The sequence below is a fragment of the Cucurbita pepo genome, chromosome 4, assembly GCF_057944985.1.
Source record: "Cucurbita pepo subsp. pepo isolate OVF chromosome 4, ASM5794498v1, whole genome shotgun sequence".
NCBI lineage: Eukaryota > Viridiplantae > Streptophyta > Magnoliopsida > Cucurbitales > Cucurbitaceae > Cucurbita > Cucurbita pepo.
The window spans coordinates 11,471,678-11,496,663 of record NC_141801.1 but is presented as its reverse complement, the minus strand read 5'-3'; the positions used below and the strand labels follow the sequence as shown (position 1 = coordinate 11,496,663).

Below are 24,986 nucleotides of genomic sequence, written 5' to 3'. Positions count from 1 at the left end.
CTTCTCTTTTCCCTTTTGTCGCTTTCTACTTAGCTGCGGTGGTTCTAAACTAAATATATTCATGAAAATGTGTGATGGGTATACTCAAGAATACAATTACTCCTCATCCTTCCATTTCTAACCTCTTTGAGCCAGTAGATATCAAAGAGCTTACCTTCGGGTAGAGAGAGATTTCTAAACCTTTATAAATTATGTTTTGTTCCTCACTCCAATCGATGTGGGATCTCATAATCCACCCTCTTTAGAAGCCCAGTGTCTTCGCTGACACACTGATTGGTGTCCATCCCCCTTCGGGACTCAACTTTCTCGCTAGCACATTGTTGGGTTTTATGTCCTAAAACTCATAGTTTGTAAACAAAGATATATTCTATTTTCAATAAAGTTATTATTGATGTTTATTCAGTAATAAATTGTTATTGAATAAAGTGAACTTTACGATCATTAATCTAAATCCAATAAACTAAGAACACTCTAGCTATAGTATGATTACTTGAACTATATGTAGAGACATAAGAGTGGATCAAGTTCAAGTATATAGTCAAAATGATCTATAGTATAAGGATAAGGCTGAGTACCTTATTCTGGGGACACTATGGATGCGGCCCACTTTTGTATATGATATAAACAATGTGATCACTAAATTGTGCATGTGGAGACATGTGAGTGGGGGCGTCCTATGCAATGAGTATTGCATAAGATCGGACCATGAAGAAAACCACTCTCACTTTATAAAGTCGTTTACTGTTGAGACTGATTTTCTTTTCATTCGATAACCTAGGTAACTCGGTTTTAATTCTGAGCTAACCATGAACTCCTGTTTATTCGGAATTATCCTTAGATTTGCATGGGTGAGAGTGGCTCTAGTTCGCCGACTCAACAGGCCTCCCATTTCAGGGGTAAGACTGGGTGAATGGCTGGGGACATGGGGTGCAAGACGGAATTCACTCCTACCCACTTTTAGGGATAGAAGAAAGGTAGTTCCCTTAAGCACTGACTCCATGTCTTGAACAAGGGGCCCCACCCTCTCATTGGCCTGAGAGGGATTCGGTTTACTGGTTGGACCACAAACCAATTGTTCATTAGAGGATCAGTGAGACATAAGGAACAAGAAATAACTTCAGGGGTAAAACGGTAAATTGACCCAGCTCTAGTTACGAACAACCTGTGAAGGATCGACTTACTAATCATGGTTATATCAGATGGACAGAAATATATCTATAGTGAGGGGAGTGCAACTACTAGGCTATAGTGGAGTGTCCTAGTAGTTAACGAATGTTGGTTAACCAGGTTAATGAGTTTAATCGGTTAATCTTAGATCGTTGGAGCCCATGATCTATAGGTCCATTAGGTCCCTCTGCTAGCTCATATCGGACTAAACCATAGAACAGTGTGACGAGTGAGTTCGAAGTGTTCGAATTCAAATTAGGGAATATGCGTTACATATATACGATATATTTAACCGCAATTTTGTTTTATTTACGAATTAAACGAAAAGAGAGAATCTGAGATATTTAAATAAGATTTAAATATCTTAAATCAATTATGTGTCGGAATTGATTGGGATTGACATTTGAATTAATATTAAATATTAATTAAATAGTTTAATTAATCATTTAATGTTACTTTAATTTGAAATTCATTATTCAAATTAATTGTTGAATTAAAATGAAGAAAGTCAAAATGTTGACTTTCATCTAATGGAAAAATCCATGTTAGTGGAATTTTGAGGTGTCAAAATTTGGTTTAACCAAACTTGCATGTTTGCCAAATAAACCCCACAAGTTTGAGTGGAATTTTGAGTGTCAAAATTTGGTTAACTCAAACATGCATGCTTGCCACATAATCCCAAACATTTGAGTGGAATTTTAAGTGTCAAAATTTGGTGATCTCAAGTTTGCATGAACATGCAAACTTGACTCTTTAAATAGAGTGATCATGATACTTGGAATGAATTCTTCTTCATCTTGATGAAAAAACCTTGAAACAAACACTCTCTTTCACATATACAAAATCCCTCCCAAGTTTAGTCACTCACCGGATTCCACAATCCCGTTCTAAGGCCGGAGGATAGTGGAGAAGACACTAGTGGTGGTTCGAAACCGGTTCGTGAGGCAAAAGGAGTTTGAACTACAAAAGGTTAGTATTTAAACCCATTAAGTTTTAATACTTATGAACATGCTAGTTATTTACAATAATTGATGTTCTAAAAGTGCCTAAGATCCAAATTGCTTCCGCATGTGTTATATTAACACCATCACACATCGCTTGGTGTTTGGCTATGATACCATTTGTAACAGCTCAAGCCCACCACTAGCAGATATTGTTATATTTGGGCTTTCCTCAACCTTTTTAAAACACATTTATTGGAGGGATCACAATTAAGAAATAGTCGAAGATCCCCTTATTCCCTCACACAATACTCATAGGGTACTAAAGGTCATTCATTTTCGGGCTCAACTCTATTCATACCAACTCATAATCATAAAGGTACTAATGTAGACTCCATTGATCACGATAGGTTCATTGTTAAGTGTTAATTAGCAACCCTCTAATAATTCCCACCTTATATAACCATTATGAGGAAGTGACTTTACATCACAGCTAGCTACTAAAAGTACTATGTAAACCCTTGTAAATCGAGACTAGTCAACCTAATAATTAACAATCAAGACAGTCAATTTCATCTCAAATCATTTGCATAATCAATTCCTATATCATGTTCCATTATATCCTATAAGCAATGCTTAATCGAAGTTAGTGAAATGTGAGCATTACTTTCCTAGCATTTTTTTTTTCGATCAACAATTTGTTTATAATCCAATCATAAACTAAGTCTATGAGAGTGAAACCCAATATGAAAATGAGTGCATTCTATCTCGTAAAATTATGTTTTCACCTTCATATTTGGTCGAGTTCTAAAATGATAGACATATGAAATCAACTAAAAAATCATTCTCACACCCATGCAAATCAAACGATAAACTCTCATAGACATGTGTTTATAACTCACTGAGAATAAAAACCGAGTCTCATAGGATCATTCAATAAAATATTAATCATATCAATTAAAGAATTTATAAAGAGATATTAATATTTTATGCTCATTACATTCATTTGTCTCCACACAAACAATTCAATTAAGATTAAATCATTGGCTTATAAAATGCTTTTAAAAATAGTAAACAAAGAAATCAAGATTTGGTGGAAAGAAATGGTCTAGTCTCACAACAACTCCTACATGGTAGGATTAATCAACAGCTAGGCAGCTTTGATGGCCATAAACATGCATATCCTTCCCTATATATAACCTCCATACACAGCTTCTCCTTCAGCAAAACAAAAAAAATAAATAAATAAATAAATAAAACTCACAATTCACACTATAAGTGTTGTACCAACAATGGCGCCGAGATCATTGAATGTAGGAGGTCTTGTATTTGTAGTTTACATGTTGATGTTAGTGCCAACGGCAGTAGCCCGCATGGGGGCGGTGGCAGAGGTGCCAAAGGATATCCCACTGAATGACTGCACAACCTTTGTTTCAGAGTCGGCCAAGTGTATGACTGATGTGTTCACTAATGCTGCTGCTCCTCATCCTTCTTGTTGCCAAGCCTTTGCTGAGCTCAACCAATGTTCCCCTCAGCTTCTCAAAGCCATTCCCCCGGTTAGCTTGGATCTCATCAGGAAAGTTTGTGAATTGATGGGCGTTTCAATTCCTTAGGGAATAACCTAAGTTTTCCAACTTCTTTGGATCACAATAAGAATGTGATGATGATGAATCACCATATTATGAGTTTTTTTGTTCTACAATACTATATTATCAATTAATGAGAATCACCATTTTTCCACAACTTCTTGCACTATTATTATTATTTTTTTTTTTTTTTTTTTTTTTGGTTGTTCTATAATTGCCTCTTGAATTTGATTCTTTTATAAACAATGTATAAAAAATTCTTGATATCCGCTCACGCTTTGTTTGTTACGAATGGTATCAAAGACACTGATTGGAGTAGGGCTAGTGTCAACGCTTGGGTTGTTACGAACGGTATAAGAGACACTGGTCTGTGTAGGGCTAGACCCTCTCCATGTTGGTCTGTGTAGGGCTAGACCCTCTCCATGTTGGTCTATGTAGGGCTAGACCCTCTTCCTAGTAGAGACATTGGTCGGAGTAGGGCTGGACCCTTCGGAGTAGAGACATTGGTCGGAGTAGGGCTAAACCCGTAGATGTGTTTTAAAACCGTGAGACTGATAGCTTTTGTGGAGGAGTTTCAATCTCTTACTAAACAGTTCACTAGAGTTTCAATCTCTTACTAAACAGTTCACTAGATTTACATGATCACAAATAAACGATCACATTCGAATGAAAGCAATCCTAACAATAGGATGACTAAGAAATGCTTAAAAGAAAGGAAAGTTACTACATATACTAAAAGTTTTTTTTTTTTTTTTTTGTGACTCAATCATATAAGATTTATAGTTTAAACATGTTTTACTAGAGCAACTTTATATTCTAGATATTTTCATGAGATGCATGTGAGTGAGGAGAAAGCATGCTTGCTTGAAGGACTCTATTAGGTCCCACTCTTTAAAAGTGAGGAATAGGTAACATAACCATGTATGCACGAGAATGTTGGATTATCATGTGATCATTTATTAAAATTTAAATAATGTTAGAAGAAAATAAAATATATGGCTAATTTATTGTTGACGAAGATCCATCTTGAAATGATTTATAGTGGTAATATGGGTGAATTCAATTTTATATGAAGAAAGTGATGAAAATCATCAATTTGCTTTGATTTCACATTATTAATTCATTCTCGTTTTAATAAAACAATTCATAATATTAAATAACAATACTGTTAATCTCAACTGCTTCAAATCTACTGGTTTCCAGATAAGTTTAGTTCTATATAATCTCTACATCCATCAAAGGAAACGGATTAAGCTCCTCAAACATGACCCAAAAATCCCACCCCCAACAAACACTCCAGCAACAACTTCTCGTCGACGGCGGCGATACGCCGGAAAGTTACATTTACAAAGGCGGCTATAGCGGCGGAGATTCCAACAATGATCCACTTCCAATGGCGGAGATTCCGGTCGTTGACCTTTCTCAACTGTCGTCGTCGCCGGGCGGCGAGGCTGCTTTAGACGAGCTCCGGTTGGCTCTTAGTTCTTGGGGCTGTTTTCAGGTCTGGTTTTTGTAAATTTTTTGAATTTTTTTTCTCTCTATGAAGCGAATAGTTGATTAATGTGTCTGGTGAGGGTTGCAGGCGACTAATCACGGCATTTCGAGTTCATTTTTGGATCAGATGCGTCAAATAAGTGAGCAATTTTTCGCACTGCCTATGGAAGAGAAGAACAGATACTACAGAGAAATTGATGGACATGAAGGGTGTGGGAGTGATTTGATTATATCGGAGCACAAAATTCTTGATTGGACGGATCGGTTATATCTGGTCGTGAATCCGGAGGATGAGAGAAAGCTCAAGTTTTGGCCGGAGAATCCTCCATCTTTCAGGTCAGCTTCATTCTAGAAAGCATTGAACACAACATTCATAACATTAAATGGTTACCCTTTTTTGGTACAGGGAAGATCTACACGAGTTTACAATAAAAGTGAAGGAGATAATTGAAAATGTGCTGATCGCCATGGCAGCATCCTTAAAGGTGGAGCCTAAGAGCTTTTCCGAGCAGGTGGATAAGCGTCCTGTTTTAGTGACGAGGTTCAACTTCTATCCGCCATGCTCGACTCCCCATCTTGCTCTTGGTCTCAAAGAACACTCCGATGGCTCAGATGAATGTTTTTTATAATGCTTTCACTGAATGTTTCAATAATAGCCTGTTTTAAATCAACACTCCCAGATGAATGTAAAAGAGAATTAAATCAGATATATATGAAAATGGAAGTCGCATTCAAGAACAGAGAGACATAGTGTGGGAACAACAATAATAGCCTGTTCTCAATTGGGAAAAAGAGAATAAGGTCGCAGTCTCATTTCACAAGATTTAACCAAATATCTTCTTTTTTTTCTTCATCATCTTCTCATCATCAACCGATGAGAAGATAAAACGCTCGTCCATTTGAAACTACACGTTTCTCAAAGGGAATCAAAAGCTACAGACTTGAGGAGCATATAATATGGAGTCTAAAAAAGCAATGAAAATTTCGGAGAAGAGGCGCGGTAGTTATGTCAATGGAGGAGGAGGGCCAGAGATAATGCAATGCCCCAGCCATTCCCCCATTACTCGTGTTCTTCTTTTCAGAAGATCTTGAAGAGAAGACCACCGTGACTGGCGAAGAAAGGAGCAAACACAAGGGACTCGACAGCCATCAACTTGATCAGAATGTTCAAAGATGGTCCGGATGTATCCTTCAGCGGGTCTCCGATCGTGTCACCGATAACAGCGGCTTTGTGTGGGTCTGATCCTTTCGGGCCAAGGGTTCTTGCGTGCTCAGAGGCACCAGCCTGTCCATGACAATCAGATGGTGATCTAATACCGGAAAATCATTACAACATTGGGTACATGATTATTGGATTTGACATATACCTCGATGTACTTCTTAGCGTTATCCCAGGCACCTCCGGTGTTAGATGCAGAAATGGCAATCTACAGTTGTGCAAAACAAGAACATCGTTTAGTGAAAAACTTTGATGTTTAACAAGTAGCTCCAAGAATGAACCCGACACATACCTGCACACCAGAAACAAGGGACCCAGCAAGGACACCAGAAAGAGTTTCAACTCCGAAAAGGATACCAACAATTAGTGGTGTCAACATGACAAGAGCACCAGGTGGGATCATCTCCTTGATAGAAGCATCAGTTGAGATCTTGACACATGTAGCGTAGTCGGGCTTGGCAGTACCCTCCATGAGACCTGGGATAGTGTTGAACTGCCTTCGCACCTCCTCAACCATTTTTAGGGCTGCGCTACCAACACTCTTCATTGTCATGGCAGAAAACCAGTAGGGGAGCATGGCACCCACAATCAAACCAATAAAAACTTTGGGTGTCAAGACGTCAACAGCAGTGACACCGGCACGGCTGACAAAGGCACCGAAAAGAGCAAGGGACACAAGGGCAGCTGAACCAATGGCAAAACCCTGGAAAAGGCAAATAAAGAGTGAAGTTTTGACAGAAGTTCATTAGAAGGCTTTGGTGGGAAACTGGAAATTCTATTGAGACAATATACAGAAGGCCAAGACCAATGTAAATAAAGAATCGATCCAGGCATTACATTTGGGTTAAAAGAATATCCAAAAAATACCTTTCCAATGGCTGCAGTGGTGTTTCCAGCAGCATCGAGGGCATCAGTTCTCTCCCGAATTCTGTGGCTCATGCCTGCCATCTCAGCAATGCCTCCAGCATTGTCACTGATTGGACCATATGCATCAATGGCCAAACCAGTAGCTATGGTACTCAGCATTCCAAGGGCAGCTACAGCAATGCCGTACATGGCAGCAAAGGTGAAACTCACAAAAATACTGACCGCAATTGCAAAAATAGGGATAATGACAGATTTGTATCCCAACGCCAACCCAAAAATGACATTTGTAGCAGCTCCAGTTCGGCAAGAATCAGCAACATCTTGCACAGGGCTGAATAAAATCAGAAAAATAAGTGATCAGATTTTCATCTTTATATAACAAATAAATTACTGAGTGAATAGGTAAATGCAAATAAATCAATTACCTGTATGCATTGCTCGTATAGTACTCTGTCACGAATCCTATTATAAGCCCAGCCCAGAGACCCACGGCAACGCACAAGAACAGTTTCCTGAAAGCCAAATACTCGACCGTGAATCAAACCACTAGTGACAATGAAAAGCAATTGTAAGAAAATAATTCAAGAACTAACCAGTTCGTAACAACTTTTTGAGTTCCAAAGTTGAAAATGGTGAATGATGATGGAACAGACAACCAAGTAACAATTGCAATTCCAAAGGTCATTAGAACAGTGGAAATTATAAGTTGCTTCTTCAATGCTGGCTCAATTTCCTTAACAGCCTTGATCTCAAAGAAATCAGTTGCAAATAAGGTGGTGATCAGGCAAACAAGAATACCCATAGAACTAATGATGAGAGGGTAGAGCATTGGTGTCAATTCATGGTTGTTGCCAAAAGAAGAGATAGAAGCAACAACGAGAGCAGCACATGAAGATTCAGCATATGAACCAAACAGATCAGATCCCATACCGGCTATATCCCCAACATTGTCACCAACATTGTCAGCAATCACCTGCCAAAACAATGAGTGATTCGATTAAGAGATAGAAGTTCAGCACAAAAGGAACAAACAAAATATATTTAGAGTGATGAAAATTACAGCTGGGTTTCTGGGATCATCCTCGGGAATGTTCCTTTCCACCTTGCCCACAAGGTCAGCACCAACATCGGCAGCTTTGGTGTAGATACCACCACCAACTCTTCCAAAGAGAGCCATGGAAGAACCACCAAGACCATACCCAGTGATAGACTCAAAAAGACCACCCCAATCATCACCATAGTACAATTTGAAGAGGTTAATGGCAATAAACAAAACCAAGAGACCATTGGCAGCTAGGAGAAAGCCCATGACAGCACCAGACCTAAAAGCAGTAATAAATGCCTTTCCAACACCTTTTCTTGCCTCCAAGGTGGTTCTGGCATTTGCGTATGTAGCAATTTTCATTCCAAGGAAACCAGAAACCACTGAAGTAACTGCACCAAGTAAAAATGATACAGTGCTAAATATAGCAGTCGCCAAAGCTGGCTTACAAGTCCTTGTTTTGTCATATGTGCACGGTTGAGGCTTGGTACTAAAACTCTCAACTGAGCCAAGGAATACGAAAATCAAGACTGCAAACAGCACCATGAAGATGCCAACGTACTTGTACTCCGTGAAAAGGAAGGACGTTGCTCCTAATACATCAAAGAGTAAAAAAGGTTAGAAACTTCTCTAAAACAACGTAAGGAGAAGGCATAAAACCATATGATTCAAAAGAATAAACTTTCCGATAAAATTAGAAAAAGTGGTTTTATCATCTTAAAACGACACATATTCTTACATACTTTACTAATGAGAGGACACGACAATACTTTTCACTTCCTTTTCATAGCAAGAAAAAGTATATATAAATATTGGCTTAAGAGTTACAATTTCTAGAAGATGGCATCTTCAATAAAAGGAATCAACAAAAAACAGAGTGAAAAAAAAAAAAAAAAAAAAAACTTCCAGAAGACACTAACGTAGAACACTTCAACAAAAGGAACTCATAAAAATATTTCCAATGATTCAACCAAAAAAAATCATGGATATGAATATGATTCTCTGCATGGCATACACAAAACTAACAATTAAATAAATACCATACAGAACGAAAAAGACACTAACATGGAACCAGACGCAAAGAAACAGGAATCCCATAAACTTGGAAGAAATGCTGATTAAACTCCAGATGTGGTGATGCAACTCTATCCTCTTAACCAAAAAAGAAACACTACAAACCCATGTAAGAGAATAAGTTCCAAAGGTTCTGACAGTCCGGTCCTCTGTTTTTAATAAACTGAAACTAATCGATCATAAGTTCCTAGATCTCTTCATAAATTCATGTCTACAGACACTCCAATAAACTCCATGTGAACAGACAAGATATAATCAATCAAAAGAAATAAACAATTCGTAATTAACGCCTCCGTAAGCTATTTATGGTAATGTGTTAAGACCAGTGCAGTGAACCTAACTGTCAAGGACAAGCAGGGAAGGATGCCCACGAAACACAGGGTACGTAGCGTATTAGCTTAAAGACAACAAGCACGGCCCATAAATGCATGGAAAGATAGGACCAATGTAACATCCACACGTATACCACAACACGATAATCGCGCAACAAAACTAACGCAACACAACGCGCAACTTCCAAAGTGTACGTTACCATCTAACAAAAACAAAAACCGCTCCAAAAATCAAGAGCCAGGAAAGAACCGAGAAGTGAAACCAAGATAAACTCTACAGAGCATTCATAAAAGGAAAAAAAAAACAAAAAAAAAATATCCATAAACGAGAAAACCAAAATGTAAGAACAAGAAATCTGTGAATCCAGCACCAGATCCAAGAATTAATAAGGCAAAAAAGAAGACAGCAGAAACCAAATCTGAAAGGAACAAGAACGAGAAAACGGTATACCCTCAGAAATGGCACACTGAATTTCGGCACACTTAATCACAACGTTATGGTCGTTGACGCCCTCTTCCTCCTCGATGAGGTAGTCGGAGTAGCCATTCTTAGAACCGGCGCTGTTGTTGTGAGCGGCATCTCGGCCAGGCGAGAGCTTAACCTGCGAAACATAATACCACTGCACCAAAGAGAAGACGATTCCGACAACGGCACATACCGGAATGAAAATCTCAGTCCCGAGATCTGGAAGAATGGTAACACTCATGGCGAAAGAATTACCAACACACACAGGGAAACGAACCCCACGAAACGAAGGATAAAAGGAAGAAGAAAACGAGGGTTTGGTGGGGGGTGGTGGCAGAGTGAGTGAATGGAAGGAAGCGATTTCAGGCTGAGATGCGTTGAGGGAAATGGGAACTCACATTTATATTCATCTCCCAAACCAAATGGAAGAGAGAGAAAAATGGGGATAGGAATAGGAATAGGATCACAAAATCAGATGAGGTTTGTTTGGGTGAGATTAATTTCCCACTCCGGAATCCGTCCAAACAAACTCTTAACCCGATTAAGCTACTCTCTATTTCCGCTTAATTTCTTCCCCTATTTCCTTTTTTTTTTTTTTTTTTTTTTTTTTGTTACCGTCCACTCTCTGGGTTCTATTTTTAGTTTTTCCTTTTTACCCCCCCTCTCTATTTTCATTTTTTCACCTCCTCCATTTCCTTGTAACCAAACACTCCCCTTCCTTCCCCCCTCCCCTCGCTATCCAATCGTCCACAGAATTCTTAATATTTACTCTCTTGCCACCCACATAAATTACAGGTTTTATTGTTTACTTTCTCTTAGATTTAACTGAATTTTCAAATTTGTAATAATGTTTTTTTTTTTAATTAATAAAAGTTGAGGTAAGTGGCAGTGACGTAATATTGTAAACCGGGGGCAGGAGAATGAAAAATATGAAAAATCAATTGAATTTAGATGGAAAAAAAAAAAGCAATGAAACAGAAAGAGAAGGGATGCTTTTTTCTTCCAACGGCCAAGAAAATGAGACAAGACATGGAAGGAAACGACAGCGTTTTGGAACAAACCATTTTTAATGATGTTAACTGTTACCTGACCCTCTTTCCCTCTCTTTTTCCTTAAAATGGAAGCCATCTCTCCGCCGTTGTTCTATTTTTATTATTTATTAATTTATTTATTTATAATATGGTCTGATGACGTGGCCATGGTTATTCGGATAACACCTGTCAATATAGAACCCAAACCAACCCCAACAGTGATGGAAAGAGAGCGTAAACCAAACGCATCCTCTATCCGAATCAGCTTTTCTTTATCTTTCATCTTTTCTTCCTTTTTTTTCCCTTCTTTTTCTTAAAATATTCTCTCTAACCTTCATTTACGCCAAATTACATCCCAACAGTCATTACTTACCTTTTTTCCATTCAAAACAATAATCTACGTGGCATCTCTTCTATCCCATCCGATAAGACATCAATTTAATTTCTTAATCTCGAATAAATTAATTAAATCACCGTATAAAATAAATTTATTATATTATGTCATTTAATATGGCAAACCTGCTTCTCTACAAGTCACACCTTCAAATCTCGTTTTTTTAATATAATTTTTATGTTCACCTTTTTACTCAAACAAAAATTATTTAAAGATTTAACTTTCAAAATTAAAACTTTACTATATAAGTTAATGGTAATTTGTCCTTAGCCCAAAATGTAATTTTAATATTTTTAATTTGAAATATAGATAACTTTATTTTTAAGGTAAATATTGTGTTGCTATATATATATACACACATATAGAGAGATGTCTTGCAAAAAGACATGAAAACAAAAGAAGAATCTCATTCATTAAAGTTTCCACTCTCCAAGAATAAATTTTCCGTTGGATTCCTTTGCCTTGTCATCCTTATCAACATAATTCTTAAACACAAACTAAACTCATCAATTAGAATATCAGTTAGAAAGTAATGATTATATTAAATTGAAATTTATTAAAACATTAAAGGAAAAATAAATAAAGAAAAAAAAAACCAAGCATCAAAATCTTAAGTAAAACAGGTGTCAAAATCTTGATACTTTAGTTTTGTGTGAATTTTATTTAAATCACGTTATTATTATTATTATTATTTTGGATTACAGTAATACACATTACTTAATTTAAAAAAAAAATATACATAATTAATTTTATTAATACTTTTAATAAATTTGATTAAAAGGAAGCATGATTGGTGATTATATATAAAGCATAAATGATTAAGAGTAATGAGTGGGTGATGGAAAAGACAGTTTGATGGATGAATGGATGGATGGATGGCTCTATTTATCATTGGGTAAAGTACATATTAACTAGATTGTCACAATATGTTTTTCTAATAATAATTAGATATGAATTTAAAATATTAAATTATTAAGTTTTAATATTAATTCATAATTTATAGATGAAACTAACTGAATTGAAGAGGCGTGAGGATTAATTAAAAGTTGAATTGAATTATTATTATTATTATTATTATTATTATTATTATTAATGACAAGTGCATGGAATTATCTTAGAGGATACTCAATGTGAAAGTGTGATAATAATGGCTACATGAGAACAACCCGACCCATGATCCAACGGACACTCAACAAACAACTCCAATAAAGACAATTAAATAATAATAAATTAACACAACCTTTGGCCCTTAGATTAGGGAGAAATAAATAAATAAAAATTACAACTGGTTCTTCTGTTTTTTTTATAAAAAAATAATTCTGAAGGGCAATTTAAACCTTTTTTTATAATCTTTTTATTTATTTATTTATGAATGGGAAAAGGGTAAAAGAGAGAGAAAGATGCGAATTGTTTTGTGGGACGTAGGCATTGGCTGCTTTTTCTGTGCCACTGAAGTGGGTATCAGTTTCAGACTGGTGTTTACACAATCGCCACCGAATTTATATATTATATTATATTATATTTTTAGCGCCCCTAGGCTAATTTAATTTAATTTAATTTAATTATCTTCATTTTCTCTCCATTTTTTTAATTTATCCCAGCACTCAATTTTAAACAAAATCGGTAATAATTCTCATCAAACGCCTAATTTAGTCCCTTTTTACCTATATATTCTTTATTTTATCCCCGAATTAAATTAAACATTATATACCAAATTAATTTTTTATCATTAATTTAAGGTAAAGAACATTAATAAAATTCGAGGAAAAGCGGGCGAAAAGGGTGGAGTTCCAAAAATGAGGGCTAGGTGGCAATTCGTAGAATACGATGCCAAAGAATAGAATAAATAAAATCGCTTTTTAAAAGGGGATCCTACTTCCTTTTTTATTATTTATTTTTTTATTTTTATTATTATTACAAAAGAGAATTCTGAATTTGTTATTTTTTCTACTTATTTCTGTCAAAATTATGCAATCATGGGATTCTCTCCTTTTTCTTCTTCTTTTCCATAATTCCATACCCTTTTTTTTTCTCTATTTTCTTTTATGTATATCAAATAATAATATTATTAATTTTTTAATCTCGATTAAAAATAATAATTTGCAAGAACACAAAATAAGTTAGTATTAAGAAAAGAAATAACCGTTATATTATGGATTTTAAAATTTGAATATTGATGGGTGTGTGAAAACGAGCATTATATTTGGTAAATATATAAATATATATATATATATATAGGTATATATATGTCCTCCTCAGCACCAACTCAACAACCAAAACTCACACGTGTTTCTAAATCATGCCCACTTGTTTTTCCACGTGTAGACCGATCCACTTGTATTTCTAATTTATTTATTTTTAAAAATTCCACACAGATATTTTGCACATTAATTTTATATAAACTAAGAAACAACAATAAATTATTACACATATTTTTATGAGTAGGTTGAGCTGTAATTATTAATGGTTGATCGGAATGGGGCCCGTGGTTAATGTCGGTGGCACAGCACGGAGGCCTACGGTGGCTCCTCCTCCTCCTCCTCCTCCTCCCCCCAGATCTCACCCACCGAACTTCAGTTTTAGCTACTTCCCTAATTCCCTCGATCTACAGCTGGCACTGTGGGTCCGCTCATTAATACCCCTGTTTCCAAACAAAGATTATTTATGTCATTATTTATTGTCGCTCTCATATCATCAAGTGATTATTCTTTTAATTTTAAAATATTTATAAAAAAATCAATCATAATATTACCATGAGTAATTTTTAAACCGTATTGCCTATAACGTCAACAGATATTTATTAAAAAAAATATATGGGTTATCGTAAAAAAATTTTAAACATTCGTAGATAAAAAAAGTTGGTCCACGATTATTTTTAAAAAAAATTAATGTAAGGTTGTTGGATTATTGTCGTATTAGGAGGATAGCCATTAATTATAAGTTCTATCTATACACGTAAGTTTTTAGCTTACATATTTAAGAAATTAATATTAATATATAGTAATGTATTAAAATGTTAAGATAGAATTGGATGTTAATCCTCGTGTTACATTGAATGAGCCCATGTTATAATTAATCATTAATTTAAAAAAATAAAAGTTAGATATGAAAAAAAGGAAAAAGGAATTAAAAGGCAGACAATGATTGCTACATTTAGGATGGAAGAAACATATCAACAACGTTAAAAGGATGAAATATCACATTCAAACCTAATTGAATTTTCATGTGATAATATGTGACATTTTTTTTTTCGTTAGACAATTTCATGTGACTTACCTCAAACATTCTAAACATGTGAACTTGGTCTCTAACTTTGCCTTTTCTTTTCTTAATTTCAATCCCCCAAACCTTAAAATATATTGTCCTTATATTTAACCTTAAATTAGACCATGTTATTTGTTAGGAATAATAATTAGTGTACCCACATGGATTTTCTCAAAGTTCACATTGGTGTCACGTGAGAAGGTTGGCCGCAACAAGATTTATTCATCTATTAGGATCGAAAGCGAAAGGGCTAACTAAATAAACTACTTAACTCAATTTGAATGGTGTAGAGGTGTCTCGATCACTACTACATATTTCTAGTCAATCCTATATTGATTTTTTTTTTTTTGTCACATTAATAGATTTCCTCTATAAAAGTAGTTTTAAAATGTTTATTATGATATTCGAGTAAAGAATAGGTACATTGATGAACCGATACCACATGCAAATGAGAGTGATCTTCACGATAGGACGACTAAGAATAACTTGAAAGATGTATCTTTCTTTTCGTTGGTTCAATTGTAGAAACTTCATGGTTAAATGTGTTTTGCCTGAGCAATTTTTTGTTTAGTGACCTCATCAAAACTTTCCTGTGATGCACGTGAGTGAGTACAAAACGTGCTGAAAAGAATTGTGTTGGTATGCGGGGATACTCTTCGGTTCTAAGAGAGGCTACGTGAATTGACGGAGACAATATCTACGATTATAAGAACTTAAAAAAAATGAAAGTTACTATTTATACCAATAAGATGCACTTTTCTTTTCGATAACTCAATCATAGAAACTCCATGGTTCAGTGTATTTTGTTTGTAGCAATTTTGGGTGATCTCTTAAGAGTTTTTATAGGATGCATGTGAGTGAGAACAAAATATCTTAAAAAGGTTTTGTACCGGTCTATATCTTGAAAGGATTTGTGTTGGTACGTGGGAATAACGTGACTATGTTACAAGATATGGAGAGAAATGTTAGTGTCATCGAGTTGTATTATAAAGAATATTATTAATGTAACTTTTAAAAGAATAAAAAAGGGATCCGAAAGGAATATACATGAGAGAGCCATTGTCATTGTGGAAAAAGCTCCAAAAAGGGTATTGAATGAAAGGAGAAGGTTTATGAAGAAGGTGGGGCCCTTAAATTCCCGAAAAGGGCAGTACCCTTCAGCCGAAGAAACAAGGGCAGTCTTAGGTTGGAGAAGGGACAAATGAGTAAATTAGGGTGTGTCGTCCGTTGGCCATAAGGGTATTTTGGACTATTCTCAGTTAAGCTGTCCCAAAAGATAAGGGATCCTATCCCTTCCAGCGGTTCGAGGATAGCCCAGAACCAAAAGCTTTCTACAACTTGCTTGACGTTATCACCTCCAAATTTCCGCCACTATATAGTAATTTGAATTTTTGAGAATATTATATAAAAGTCAATATAAAGTTTTTAATATTAATTTTGTTGAATTTTATGAGTTTACTATTGGTTAGTCTATGGGCAATTTATAATTTTATTTTTATATTCAATATATGTTTTATAATATTATAATGTAAAAGATTTTCCTTTTATATATAATATTTATTATTATTGTACAAAAACGTTATTATTATTATTATACAAAACACGAATTAATTAACGATATTATGAGATTGTTATTATAATAATACCAACTTTGGTTAGATGTGAATAATATAATTAATGGGTTCATTGAATTCATAATTATTTTTTCACAATAAGTGAAATTTACTCAAAAGTATAGATTATTGTGAAAAACAGCTAGCCTCACCAAATTTTAAATTTCAGTTTTTTATTTTACTAAAAAAAATTGTTTTTTAATTGTAAGTCAAAACATATGAATAGGTAAAATTAATATATATTTTTTAATAATTTTATTTTTTTGTATGAAAAAAAGAAGGTGATTATTTTATTTAATACACCCGCAGAAAACGATGCATTAAGAAATATCTCAATTTATTTTATTTAATAAAATCAATAATAATAATAAGTGGAATACAACCCACCAATTTCCTTTTTTGAAAAGAAAATAAATAAATATTTGAAAAGAATCACATAACACAAATTTTTATTTGTTGCGTGCAAGATTAAAATAATGTGAAAATAAACCATTATTGACTCGGTCAAAGTCGCTATTTGAATAAACTTTTCCACGTGTTATCTTAATCCAAAGATTTAATTTTATGGTTTATCATAATCTAAAGCTAAACATGGTCTTCTTTTATTATTAACTTAATCTAAAGGCTAACCTTTTTATTTAGATGATGTTGGGCTTACAGATTCTGGGTGGGCCCAAAATATGTACGAGGCCGAAAACAGTAGGCCCATCTAGTAGCTGTAAGACAAAGCATGCCTCAGTCTTGTATTAACGTAGGCCCACCAAAGCAGGCCCGGCCCAATAAACTCAATAGCAATCTCGATGAAATTGTTACTTTTATTTTGTAATATTTTTTTTTAATAAATAATATATATTCTTTAATTTTTTTTAAACTAAAATTAACATATACTAATGGAAAATCAATTAATAGGATAAAATTTTATGGATATAGAATAAAAGGATTATTTAAAACATTAGAAAAAGTAAATAAAAATATGTATTTATTATTGTAAATTATTATCTTTGTTATTTGATGGTTATTTATCAAAATCAGCTTTTCCAAAAAAAAAAAATAATAATAATAAATAAATAATAACAAAATAGAAAAATCAGAATTTAGATAGATTTTTCAAAAGGCATCCGTGAAAAAAGGAATAATAAGAAAGGAAAAGCAAGAACTCGAAATCGAAATCGAATAACACACAACAAATTCCAGTGATTTCGTTGAATCGAAAATCGGCAACAGGGTTTGTGTTTAAGCTCCGAAATGGCCCAAATCAAAAGCGTTTATTAAATTCAATTCAATTTCCCATGTTCATCACCACAGATCATCGCCTAAATTTAACTTCCTAATTTAATCCTCACTCTCTTCGCTTTATTAACGATCTTAATCACCATGGGAAAGCGCAAGCGAGACTCTGATCAGACCCTCCCCGATCGTCCTTTTCATTTTTCTGGTATGCCCTTCTTTTCCTTTGTAACCCGTCATGCTCTGTTTCTGTTTGATGAAATGTCTGTAAGAGATTATTCCTTTGCGTCTGTAAGAGTTTTGGTTAAATCACCTTTGTTTGAGCTTTGAAATTGATGGGGTGCTTGGGGCGCTTGGGGCGGCATGGGTTTTGTAAGTAACTGGCATTTTTAGAATTTCAATCCGATCTATGAGAGTTTTCCACAAGAATATATTGGGGATTGTTTTGGCCTTTAAGGATGTAGTTTGTTGACCAATCTCAGTCAATTGGCTACTTCAATACCTTTTAGAATTAGTTTTGATTGAATGCTTTGGAAGAACTGATGTATTCTTCTGATTTTCCTATGTTTTGAATGATAAAATGGAACATGATCATACGTATGTTGCAGGGGCAGTGACTTTTTCCAATCAAATGGATGTGCGGTCGGAAGAGGTTTGTACTCTTTTGTTTGCTTCAGACATTCTATTTTAAAAATGAGAAACTGTTCATACTTTGTTATTTAAACTTGCTTGCGTCCTTGACTTATCTAGTTCAAGTTTGAGTGAGTAGGCAAAATAGTAGTTCAAACCTTTCCCTTACTAGAGAAACATTTAGATCCCTCCTTTCAGTTGATGGCAATCTATTAAAGCTATGTTGCATTGAACAAGCAGGATCAGACTCTTGCCCGCCCGGTATTCATGAAACGTTTATGTCATCAGTATAGCCACCAATATTATCGGCGAGGTTCGACCAGTCAACCAAATGCATCCACCTCCCGTGATAACCGAGTGAGAACCATACTTGAAGAGCGACCCGCTTTTAAGTTTTTTGCTGCTCATCGCAACTCGGAGTTTCCAGACCATATAGGTATACTTTCTGAAGTTCCTAAACATGGTCATGAACATTTTTCAGTTGGGAATGAGAGGACGTTTTGCGATGACATGTTCACTTGTAATGTTATTAAATGTTATAAGATGTTTGAAAAATCTTTCCCTATATGCACATGTGGATACTTATAATCAAATGAAATGTAACAGCCCAAAGGGGTGGATTATGAGATCCCACCTCGGTTGGAGAGGAGAATGAAACATTCCTTACAAGGGTGTGGAAACCTCTACCTAGTAAACGTGTTTTAAAACCGTGAGGCTGACGGCGATACGTAACGAGCCAAAATAGACAATATCTACTAGCGATGGACCTTATAGAAAGGTGGTTTGTATGCCATATCTCAAATAAATTAAATTCTAACATTTCTTCTGGTTGGATGACACGGCACCTTGCTTTGAATTAGAGTTCATGTTCTTTGTGATATGAATATATTGAATATGAAACACTTTACAAAGGAAAAAGTAAACTTTAGTACTTGGAATTCTGGATAAAGAACAGTCGATTGTGTTGCGTGAAACACTTTACAAAGGGAAATGTCCTAAAAATATATCATAGACCTCAAAAAATTCTAAAGATCATCTAGAATCGCTTCTTCTACATTGATGATGATGATGATGATGTTGTTGTTCTGTATTAACTCAAACTTTTTGCATTGATTTTAGATGGCACTGAGCGCTCATTTTGGGGGCCAGAAAGGATAAGGTACAATTCCTTGGGGAAGGATGCAATATCATCTAATGGAATGAGGATGCTATGTGGGATTTGCCAGAAGCTGATGAGACGAAAGCTTTGCTCTCTCGGCAACACACCTTCTTCTCGCGAACTTCCCGTTGCTGCAGTTTTGGTTTGTGGCCATGTCTATCATGCTGACTGTCTGGAGAACAGACCAAACGTCGAAGATAGGAGCGACCCGCCTTGTCCATTGTGCACGGAACCGCCTATTGACGATTCGAAAGGAGAACAGGAATGAGTTGAGCTGTACATATGATATCACATCACACCAACAATAGGGGAATTAGGCTTGGCATTGAATAGGTGGAGGTTTTTTGCATCCTCAACTATTTTTCCATGAACTAATCTATATCTATCACTGTCTTTTTGGATGTCTGTGACTTGAAAAGGAAAATGGTGGCTTTAAATCACAACGTTACCGAAAATAGTGATATCGATTCGAGGATTTGAGCTCCGTAGATTGGTTTTTGCGTAGAAGTAGAGTGAATTTTTGTTAAGTAGCAGCAGAGGAATTTAGCTGGAGACATTTATGTACTTGTGTAGGGCAATGTCTAAAACAGTATATTTTAGAGAATAAAGATATCATGACCGTAGAAATTTCCCTTTTTCCTTTTAGAAGAAATGGGAATGAGTAATCCATGTCTTTAGTAGATGACTTGTTTATACACAAAGAAAGGAAGAGTGAAAACAAGATGAGATGCACACAGAATCACCTTTTGAAGAATCATGAGTCAATTTTACTCCCAACATTGGCAGCAAAGGCAGCCGTTGATACCTAAAATACCAACAATCTCAATGTGTGAGATCAATTGGCAAGGGAGGGAGCAAAGCATTCTTTTAAGAGTGTGGAAACTTCTCTCTAGTAAACGCATTTATAAAGGACATGAGGTTGACAGTAATACGTAACGGAAAAAAACGAACAATATCTGCTAGCAGTGGGCTTGAGCTGTTACAAATGGTATCAGAGTCTGTGCCAGCGTCTCGCTGGATCCCCAGGGGGTGGATTGTGAGATCCCACCTCGGTTCGAGAGGGGAATGAAGCATTCTTATAAGGGTGCCAGCGAGGACGCTGGGTCCCCAAGGAGGTGGATTGTGAGATCCCACATCGGTTGGAGAGGAGAATGAAACATTCCTTATAAGGGTGTGGAAAACTCTCTCTAGTAGACTCGTTTTAAAACCGTGAGGTTGACGACAATATGTAACGGATTGAAGCAGACAATATATGCTAGCGGTGGATTTAGACTATTACATTGTCATAGATCGAGTTTGCTTGAATTGACATGGCATATGAGGGAGTTTCATAAAATGTATGGTTAACGTGAACTTATTTATACGAGCAAATTACAAATTTATCTAAAAAGAAATTAGGTTTCGATATTTCTACATTGTTGGTGTTAATTTTTATCTTAATCTCAACAAATTATGATACTAACAATATATGTGATAGTCATTCTTTCGCATTCATTTTAGTTTTACGTTCTTTGATTGATTTAGTTTTACTTAGAATTGGAATTTGTTTATTAAGGGTTTAATTATTTATTATTTAGGAAATAAAATTAATAATAAATTAGTATTTATAAAATAAAAAGAGTTAACAGTCATCAATTGACCGCATAGCGCAGTGGATTAGCGCGTTTGACTTCGGATCAAAAGGTCGTGGGTTCGACTCCCACTGTGGTCGCTTTTTTTTTCTTCCCGGATTTTTACAAATTGTCCAATTTTAATATTTGATCTTTATTATTCATTATTATCCAAATAAACCAGACTTTTTTTTTTCCATTATTTTTATGGAAAGAAACAATAATATAAAATTTTCTATTTTTGAAGACATAAATTGAACATTTATAAAACAAAAATACATACTTTAAATTATTATCCCATATAATAAAATTAATATATATACAAAATCAACTGAAAACATCTTTCATTCATTGTCATCCCATTTCCTTAAACTTTGATCTTCCCAGCCTGCCTTTTGTTTTTAGGTAAGTAATGAATATCTGCTCAAAAATTACCAAAAAAACAATAAGAAAATAAAACTCCCATAAATTAAAACAAAAAAAAAAAAAAAGTAATCAACTTTGTAAATATATATACTTATTCAGCTTATTATTAAAACTCGAAACTAAGCATCATCCCACCATCCCTTTCGATCTATGCTCGAAGTTCACCATTTGGGTTATACATTCTCAAGCATTTAGGAAAAAAAATATTGATATAATCATACGATCAATAAGAGCTTCACGTATTTACTTCGCTCCATTGAAGAACTTCTTCCTCAACTTTAACTTGGGCGATATCCAATCCGAAAAGTTAGCGATCATAAACCCCAAAAATACCTACGAAATTAAACCAAAATCAACGGAATATAACGCAATAGGAATAGGAATAGGAATAGGAATAGGACATTTTTGATTGCTTACTTGAAGGGATCCAAAAATATAAACCAAAGAATAGTGGCGGCCATGGAGTAGCATGTCTCCCACCATGGCTAGCGGTATGGTTAGCGAGGCACCTAAAGCAGCTACAAGTGGGCTCGTCCAAACAACACCCATTGCCCTGAAATTACCCATTCTTTCAAAATTTGACTAACCCATTTAAAAAGTTTTGAACTTTTGATCAACTTTGAGCTCTCACCAGAGGTAATCTGAGACGAAATTTGATACAAAGCAATTTGCAAGCACTATTTCTGCTACTTTGGTGGATTGTGGTATGCCAAATTTGGGCTCTATTCCAATGGCTCTCAAGGGCCATACTGCAACAAAAAAAAAAAAAAAAAAAAAAAAAAAAGAAGTGTGAGTCTTAGGAATCACGGATCTCCGATATTGTCCACTTTGAGTGTAAGCTCTCGTAGTTTTGTTTTGGACTTCCCTAAAAAGTCTCGTTACAATGGAGACAGTATTCTTGGATTATAAACTCATGATCATGATTATTCCCTAAATTAATCGACGTGGGACTTACTTAGCCACCAGAGAGTTGTGAGTGTGAATAACCCAACATATCCCAAAAATTTCTGCATATCAACCTTCTCCCCTTCTTCCCCTGCATACTTCTTCAAAAGCACTGCATAATCATATCAAATTCATTGAGAAAATCTAATTTTTCCTCTTATTTTTATGTTATTTAAGCCATTTACGATCCAAAACTAACCGTAGTAGAGCCCGTCTGTGAAAGCAGAGAGCAGAGCAAATACATCCCCGATGTACGAATGCTTTTCATGCCTAAAAATAAACACAATATCTTCATCGGTATGGTATGATAGTGTTCTTACTTATATATCATAAATCTAAATAGACGTACCCGAAAGAGGATTGGGTTTCATCACGAGCCCATGTCTTTCCGACGGTGGTCATAGCAACCCCGGCCATGCTGACAAAGACTGCAACGACATTTACTATGCTTAGAGATTGTCTTTCGAAACATGCGTCGAGTATGAGTGTGAAGAGACCGGACGTTGAGAACAATATGGTGGTGGTTGCTACGCTCGTTCTTGCCAATGCCGCATTTGTAAAATACTGCACCGTTTTTATAATTTTAGGCTCCGTTTGATAACTAATTAAAGTCGAATGAGACTCGAATTACTGACCTCGGAGACAAACCAGATGGGACCAATAGCAAGAGCCAAAACAGCCATTTGCTTTGTACTAAACGGTGTTTCTTGTGTTCCATTTTCAGCTTCACACTCACAACGACCGTTATTACTAACACTCCCCTTCTCTTGTTCTTCACATTCAATGTTCACACAATGAACATCACCATTTTCCACCTCGGATATATTATTATTATTATTATTATTATGATTGTTATTATTGGTATTATTATTATTATTATCTTGTTCTTGAATCTCTGCAACTTCTTTAGAATTTCCATTTGGAAAATGGCTTCTGAATAGCTTCACTATGCATTCTCTGATGAAGGCAATTGCAAGATAAGCCACCAACATGGAGGTTCCGACATATGTCATCACAAACGGATGCTCGTAGTCCATAAAAATACTCTATCCAACATAAATTTAAAGGTATTAAATTAGGTGGTGATTTAGCGAGATATAAACCTAAGAAAAAAGAAATTACGTATCGACTTAATCTTTTAAGTTAGAAGTGAAAGTAGATACCTGTGTGATCTCAGCAGAAGCGACCCATATGACCACGACGGCAACGAGAAGAATTAGCCCTCCTTTGTACTTCCAAGCCATGAAAATGCGATAATATTACACGAAAACAAAAACTTTATTGGTATTGCGAGAAATAAATGGAATGGTTATAAGCTTTAGAGATTTGGTCTTAAAATCAAGCTCTTTATATACCTATTTTCATGCATGGTGATGAAGAAATTAAAAAAAGTTATCCATTTTGTTCAAAGGGAGGGAAGATTTTGTAAGGTTGTGGTGAAGGTGGAGCTCCCAAAAGTCTAAAATGGAGTGTTATTAAAGAACATATGGAGATTGCAGTTCATTGGATTCAGCTAAGGTTTTTTTTTTTTTTTTTAACTCTGTCATGTCTCTCTCTGTTTCTCTGTGGCTGGTCGTGTTTGAAGCCAATATGTTCTTTTTCTCTATTCTTACGTATTTCTATTTCCTATCAACTTTCTTTATCAAACTCTTGACTAAACATTTGCTCGCCGCTCTCGTAGAATAACACATATCGCTCGATTATAATTGATTGTAATGACTATACATGAATGAATCGACATTACATTTAGAATGAACTTTGAAGATATGAAATTACGGACAATGAAACCTTAAGAGAATTCATAGTTATTACCATGACTCAATCATACGAATTTCATAATTAAACATGTTTATCTTGGAACAATTTTATGTTACGTAACGTTTTAAATTTTTTTTTATAAAGTGTATGAGTAAGAACAAATCATGTAAAAAGAACTTGTATGCTGATTTAATAAAAATTAGTTTAAGACAAATAGATAACATGATCATGTTGCAAGAAGGCTCACAGATATTAAATTAAAACGTTCTTTTTATCTCAATTTAAAATAAGCATTGTAATTTGCACCACCAGCCAGATTAATCTTTTCTTGAATAATCATAAAATTATTAATAATTGTGATTCATTCCGACAATTTAAATGTGTTCATATTTATTTAATAAAAAAATGGATATTAATGTATTACATTAATAAAATATATAATAATTTAATTTTCTGACAGAAGATAAGGAGACGAAGACTGTAAGACCAACTTTGACAATTATGACGTCACAAGTCCTATATTCAATTTTCAATTTCGGTCCATTCATTTTTTTTTTACCTTTCTCATTTATTTTTTCCCCAACCTAACCTAATTATTAACCCTGATTCTAATCAGTTACTTTCTAGTCGTTACTTTGTCAAATAAATTAAATTAAATTTATTATTATTTTTTATTTTTTAAAACATTGAATTTATAAATAGAATTTTCACTTATAGATTTATCTAACTAATGAGGATCCA

The 24,986-nt window shown here is 34.9% G+C and overlaps 4 protein-coding genes and 1 non-coding gene across 7 annotated transcripts; 3 read left to right on the top strand and 2 right to left on the bottom strand.

Annotated features, from left to right (window-relative positions):
- The first annotated feature begins 4,958 nt into the window (after positions 1–4,958).
- LOC111792636 (protein SRG1-like) lies at positions 4,959–6,011 on the top strand. The gene is made up of 3 exons (XM_023674174.2): positions 4,959–5,195; positions 5,277–5,524; positions 5,595–6,011. Exons 1-3 carry the CDS (start codon positions 4,959–4,961, stop codon positions 5,815–5,817), a joined length of 708 nt encoding a protein of 235 aa, XP_023529942.2. The 3' UTR covers positions 5,818–6,011.
- Positions 5,942–10,590, bottom strand: LOC111792635 (pyrophosphate-energized vacuolar membrane proton pump). Its single transcript, XM_023674172.2, has 8 exons — positions 10,174–10,590; positions 8,335–8,909; positions 7,868–8,247; positions 7,700–7,786; positions 7,275–7,605; positions 6,700–7,110; positions 6,556–6,615; positions 5,942–6,473 (listed from the first exon to the last, which is right to left on the bottom strand). Exons 1-8 carry the CDS (start codon positions 10,427–10,429, stop codon positions 6,267–6,269), a joined length of 2,307 nt encoding a protein of 768 aa, XP_023529940.1. The 5' UTR covers positions 10,430–10,590; the 3' UTR covers positions 5,942–6,266.
- Positions 10,591–17,608: 7,018 nt separating this feature from the next.
- LOC111793584 (uncharacterized) lies at positions 17,609–19,963 on the top strand. 2 transcript variants are annotated; one of them, XM_087123103.1, is made up of 5 exons: positions 17,609–17,925; positions 18,014–18,089; positions 18,326–18,369; positions 18,588–18,783; positions 19,467–19,963. In XM_087123103.1, exons 2-5 carry the CDS (start codon positions 18,053–18,055, stop codon positions 19,772–19,774), a joined length of 585 nt encoding a protein of 194 aa, XP_086979229.1. In that variant the 5' UTR covers positions 17,609–17,925; positions 18,014–18,052; the 3' UTR covers positions 19,775–19,963. The 2 variants fall into 2 exon arrangements, with proteins under 2 accessions (XP_086979229.1, XP_023531302.2); XM_023675534.2 differs by lacking the exon at positions 18,014–18,089 and having other exon boundaries at positions 17,610–17,925.
- A 1,180-nt stretch (positions 19,964–21,143) lies between these two features.
- Positions 21,144–21,217, top strand: TRNAR-UCG (transfer RNA arginine (anticodon UCG)). The gene has a single exon. It is a non-coding gene; the product is annotated as a tRNA-Arg (tRNA).
- A 153-nt stretch (positions 21,218–21,370) lies between these two features.
- LOC111793885 (putative transporter C405.03c) lies at positions 21,371–23,940 on the bottom strand. Of its 2 annotated transcripts, XM_023675952.2 has the most exons (9): positions 23,651–23,940; positions 23,123–23,533; positions 22,837–23,051; positions 22,687–22,757; positions 22,498–22,599; positions 22,174–22,291; positions 21,960–22,095; positions 21,790–21,875; positions 21,371–21,536 (listed from the first exon to the last, which is right to left on the bottom strand). In XM_023675952.2, the coding sequence occupies exons 1-9, from the start codon at positions 23,729–23,731 to the stop codon at positions 21,518–21,520; spliced, it is 1,239 nt and encodes a 412-aa protein (XP_023531720.2). In that variant the 5' UTR covers positions 23,732–23,940; the 3' UTR covers positions 21,371–21,517. The 2 variants fall into 2 exon arrangements, with proteins under 2 accessions (XP_023531720.2, XP_086979235.1); XM_087123109.1 differs by lacking the exon at positions 21,371–21,536 and having other exon boundaries at positions 21,609–21,875.
- Positions 23,941–24,986: the final 1,046 nt, after the last annotated feature.

Excerpts from the sequence above, each read along its gene's own strand:
- LOC111792636 (XM_023674174.2), top strand. The coding sequence starts at position 4,959 with ATGACCCAAAAATCCCACCCCCAACAAACACTCCAGCAACAACTTCTC. Across the intron at positions 5,196-5,276 it reads GTTCTTGGGGCTGTTTTCAG|GCGACTAATCACGGCATTTC; the intron begins GTCTGGTTTTTG and ends TGAGGGTTGCAG. Across the intron at positions 5,525-5,594 it reads GAGAATCCTCCATCTTTCAG|GGAAGATCTACACGAGTTTA; the intron begins GTCAGCTTCATT and ends TTTTTGGTACAG.
- LOC111792635 (XM_023674172.2), bottom strand. The coding sequence starts at position 10,429 with ATGAGTGTTACCATTCTTCCAGATCTCGGGACTGAGATTTTCATTCCG. Across the intron at positions 7,111-7,274 it reads CCACTGCAGCCATTGGAAAG|GGTTTTGCCATTGGTTCAGC; the intron begins GTATTTTTTGGA and ends TGCCTTTTCCAG. Across the intron at positions 6,616-6,699 it reads CCCTTGTTTCTGGTGTGCAG|ATTGCCATTTCTGCATCTAA; the intron begins GTATGTGTCGGG and ends GCACAACTGTAG.
- LOC111793584 (XM_023675534.2), top strand. The coding sequence starts at position 17,865 with ATGGGAAAGCGCAAGCGAGACTCTGATCAGACCCTCCCCGATCGTCCT. Across the intron at positions 17,926-18,325 it reads TCGTCCTTTTCATTTTTCTG|GGGCAGTGACTTTTTCCAAT; the intron begins GTATGCCCTTCT and ends CGTATGTTGCAG. Across the intron at positions 18,370-18,587 it reads TGGATGTGCGGTCGGAAGAG|GATCAGACTCTTGCCCGCCC; the intron begins GTTTGTACTCTT and ends TTGAACAAGCAG.
- LOC111793885 (XM_023675952.2), bottom strand. The coding sequence starts at position 23,731 with ATGGCTTGGAAGTACAAAGGAGGGCTAATTCTTCTCGTTGCCGTCGTG. Across the intron at positions 22,600-22,686 it reads CACAGACGGGCTCTACTACG|TGCTTTTGAAGAAGTATGCA; the intron begins GTTAGTTTTGGA and ends ATGATTATGCAG. Across the intron at positions 21,876-21,959 it reads ATATTTTTGGATCCCTTCAA|GTATTTTTGGGGTTTATGAT; the intron begins GTAAGCAATCAA and ends TTAATTTCGTAG.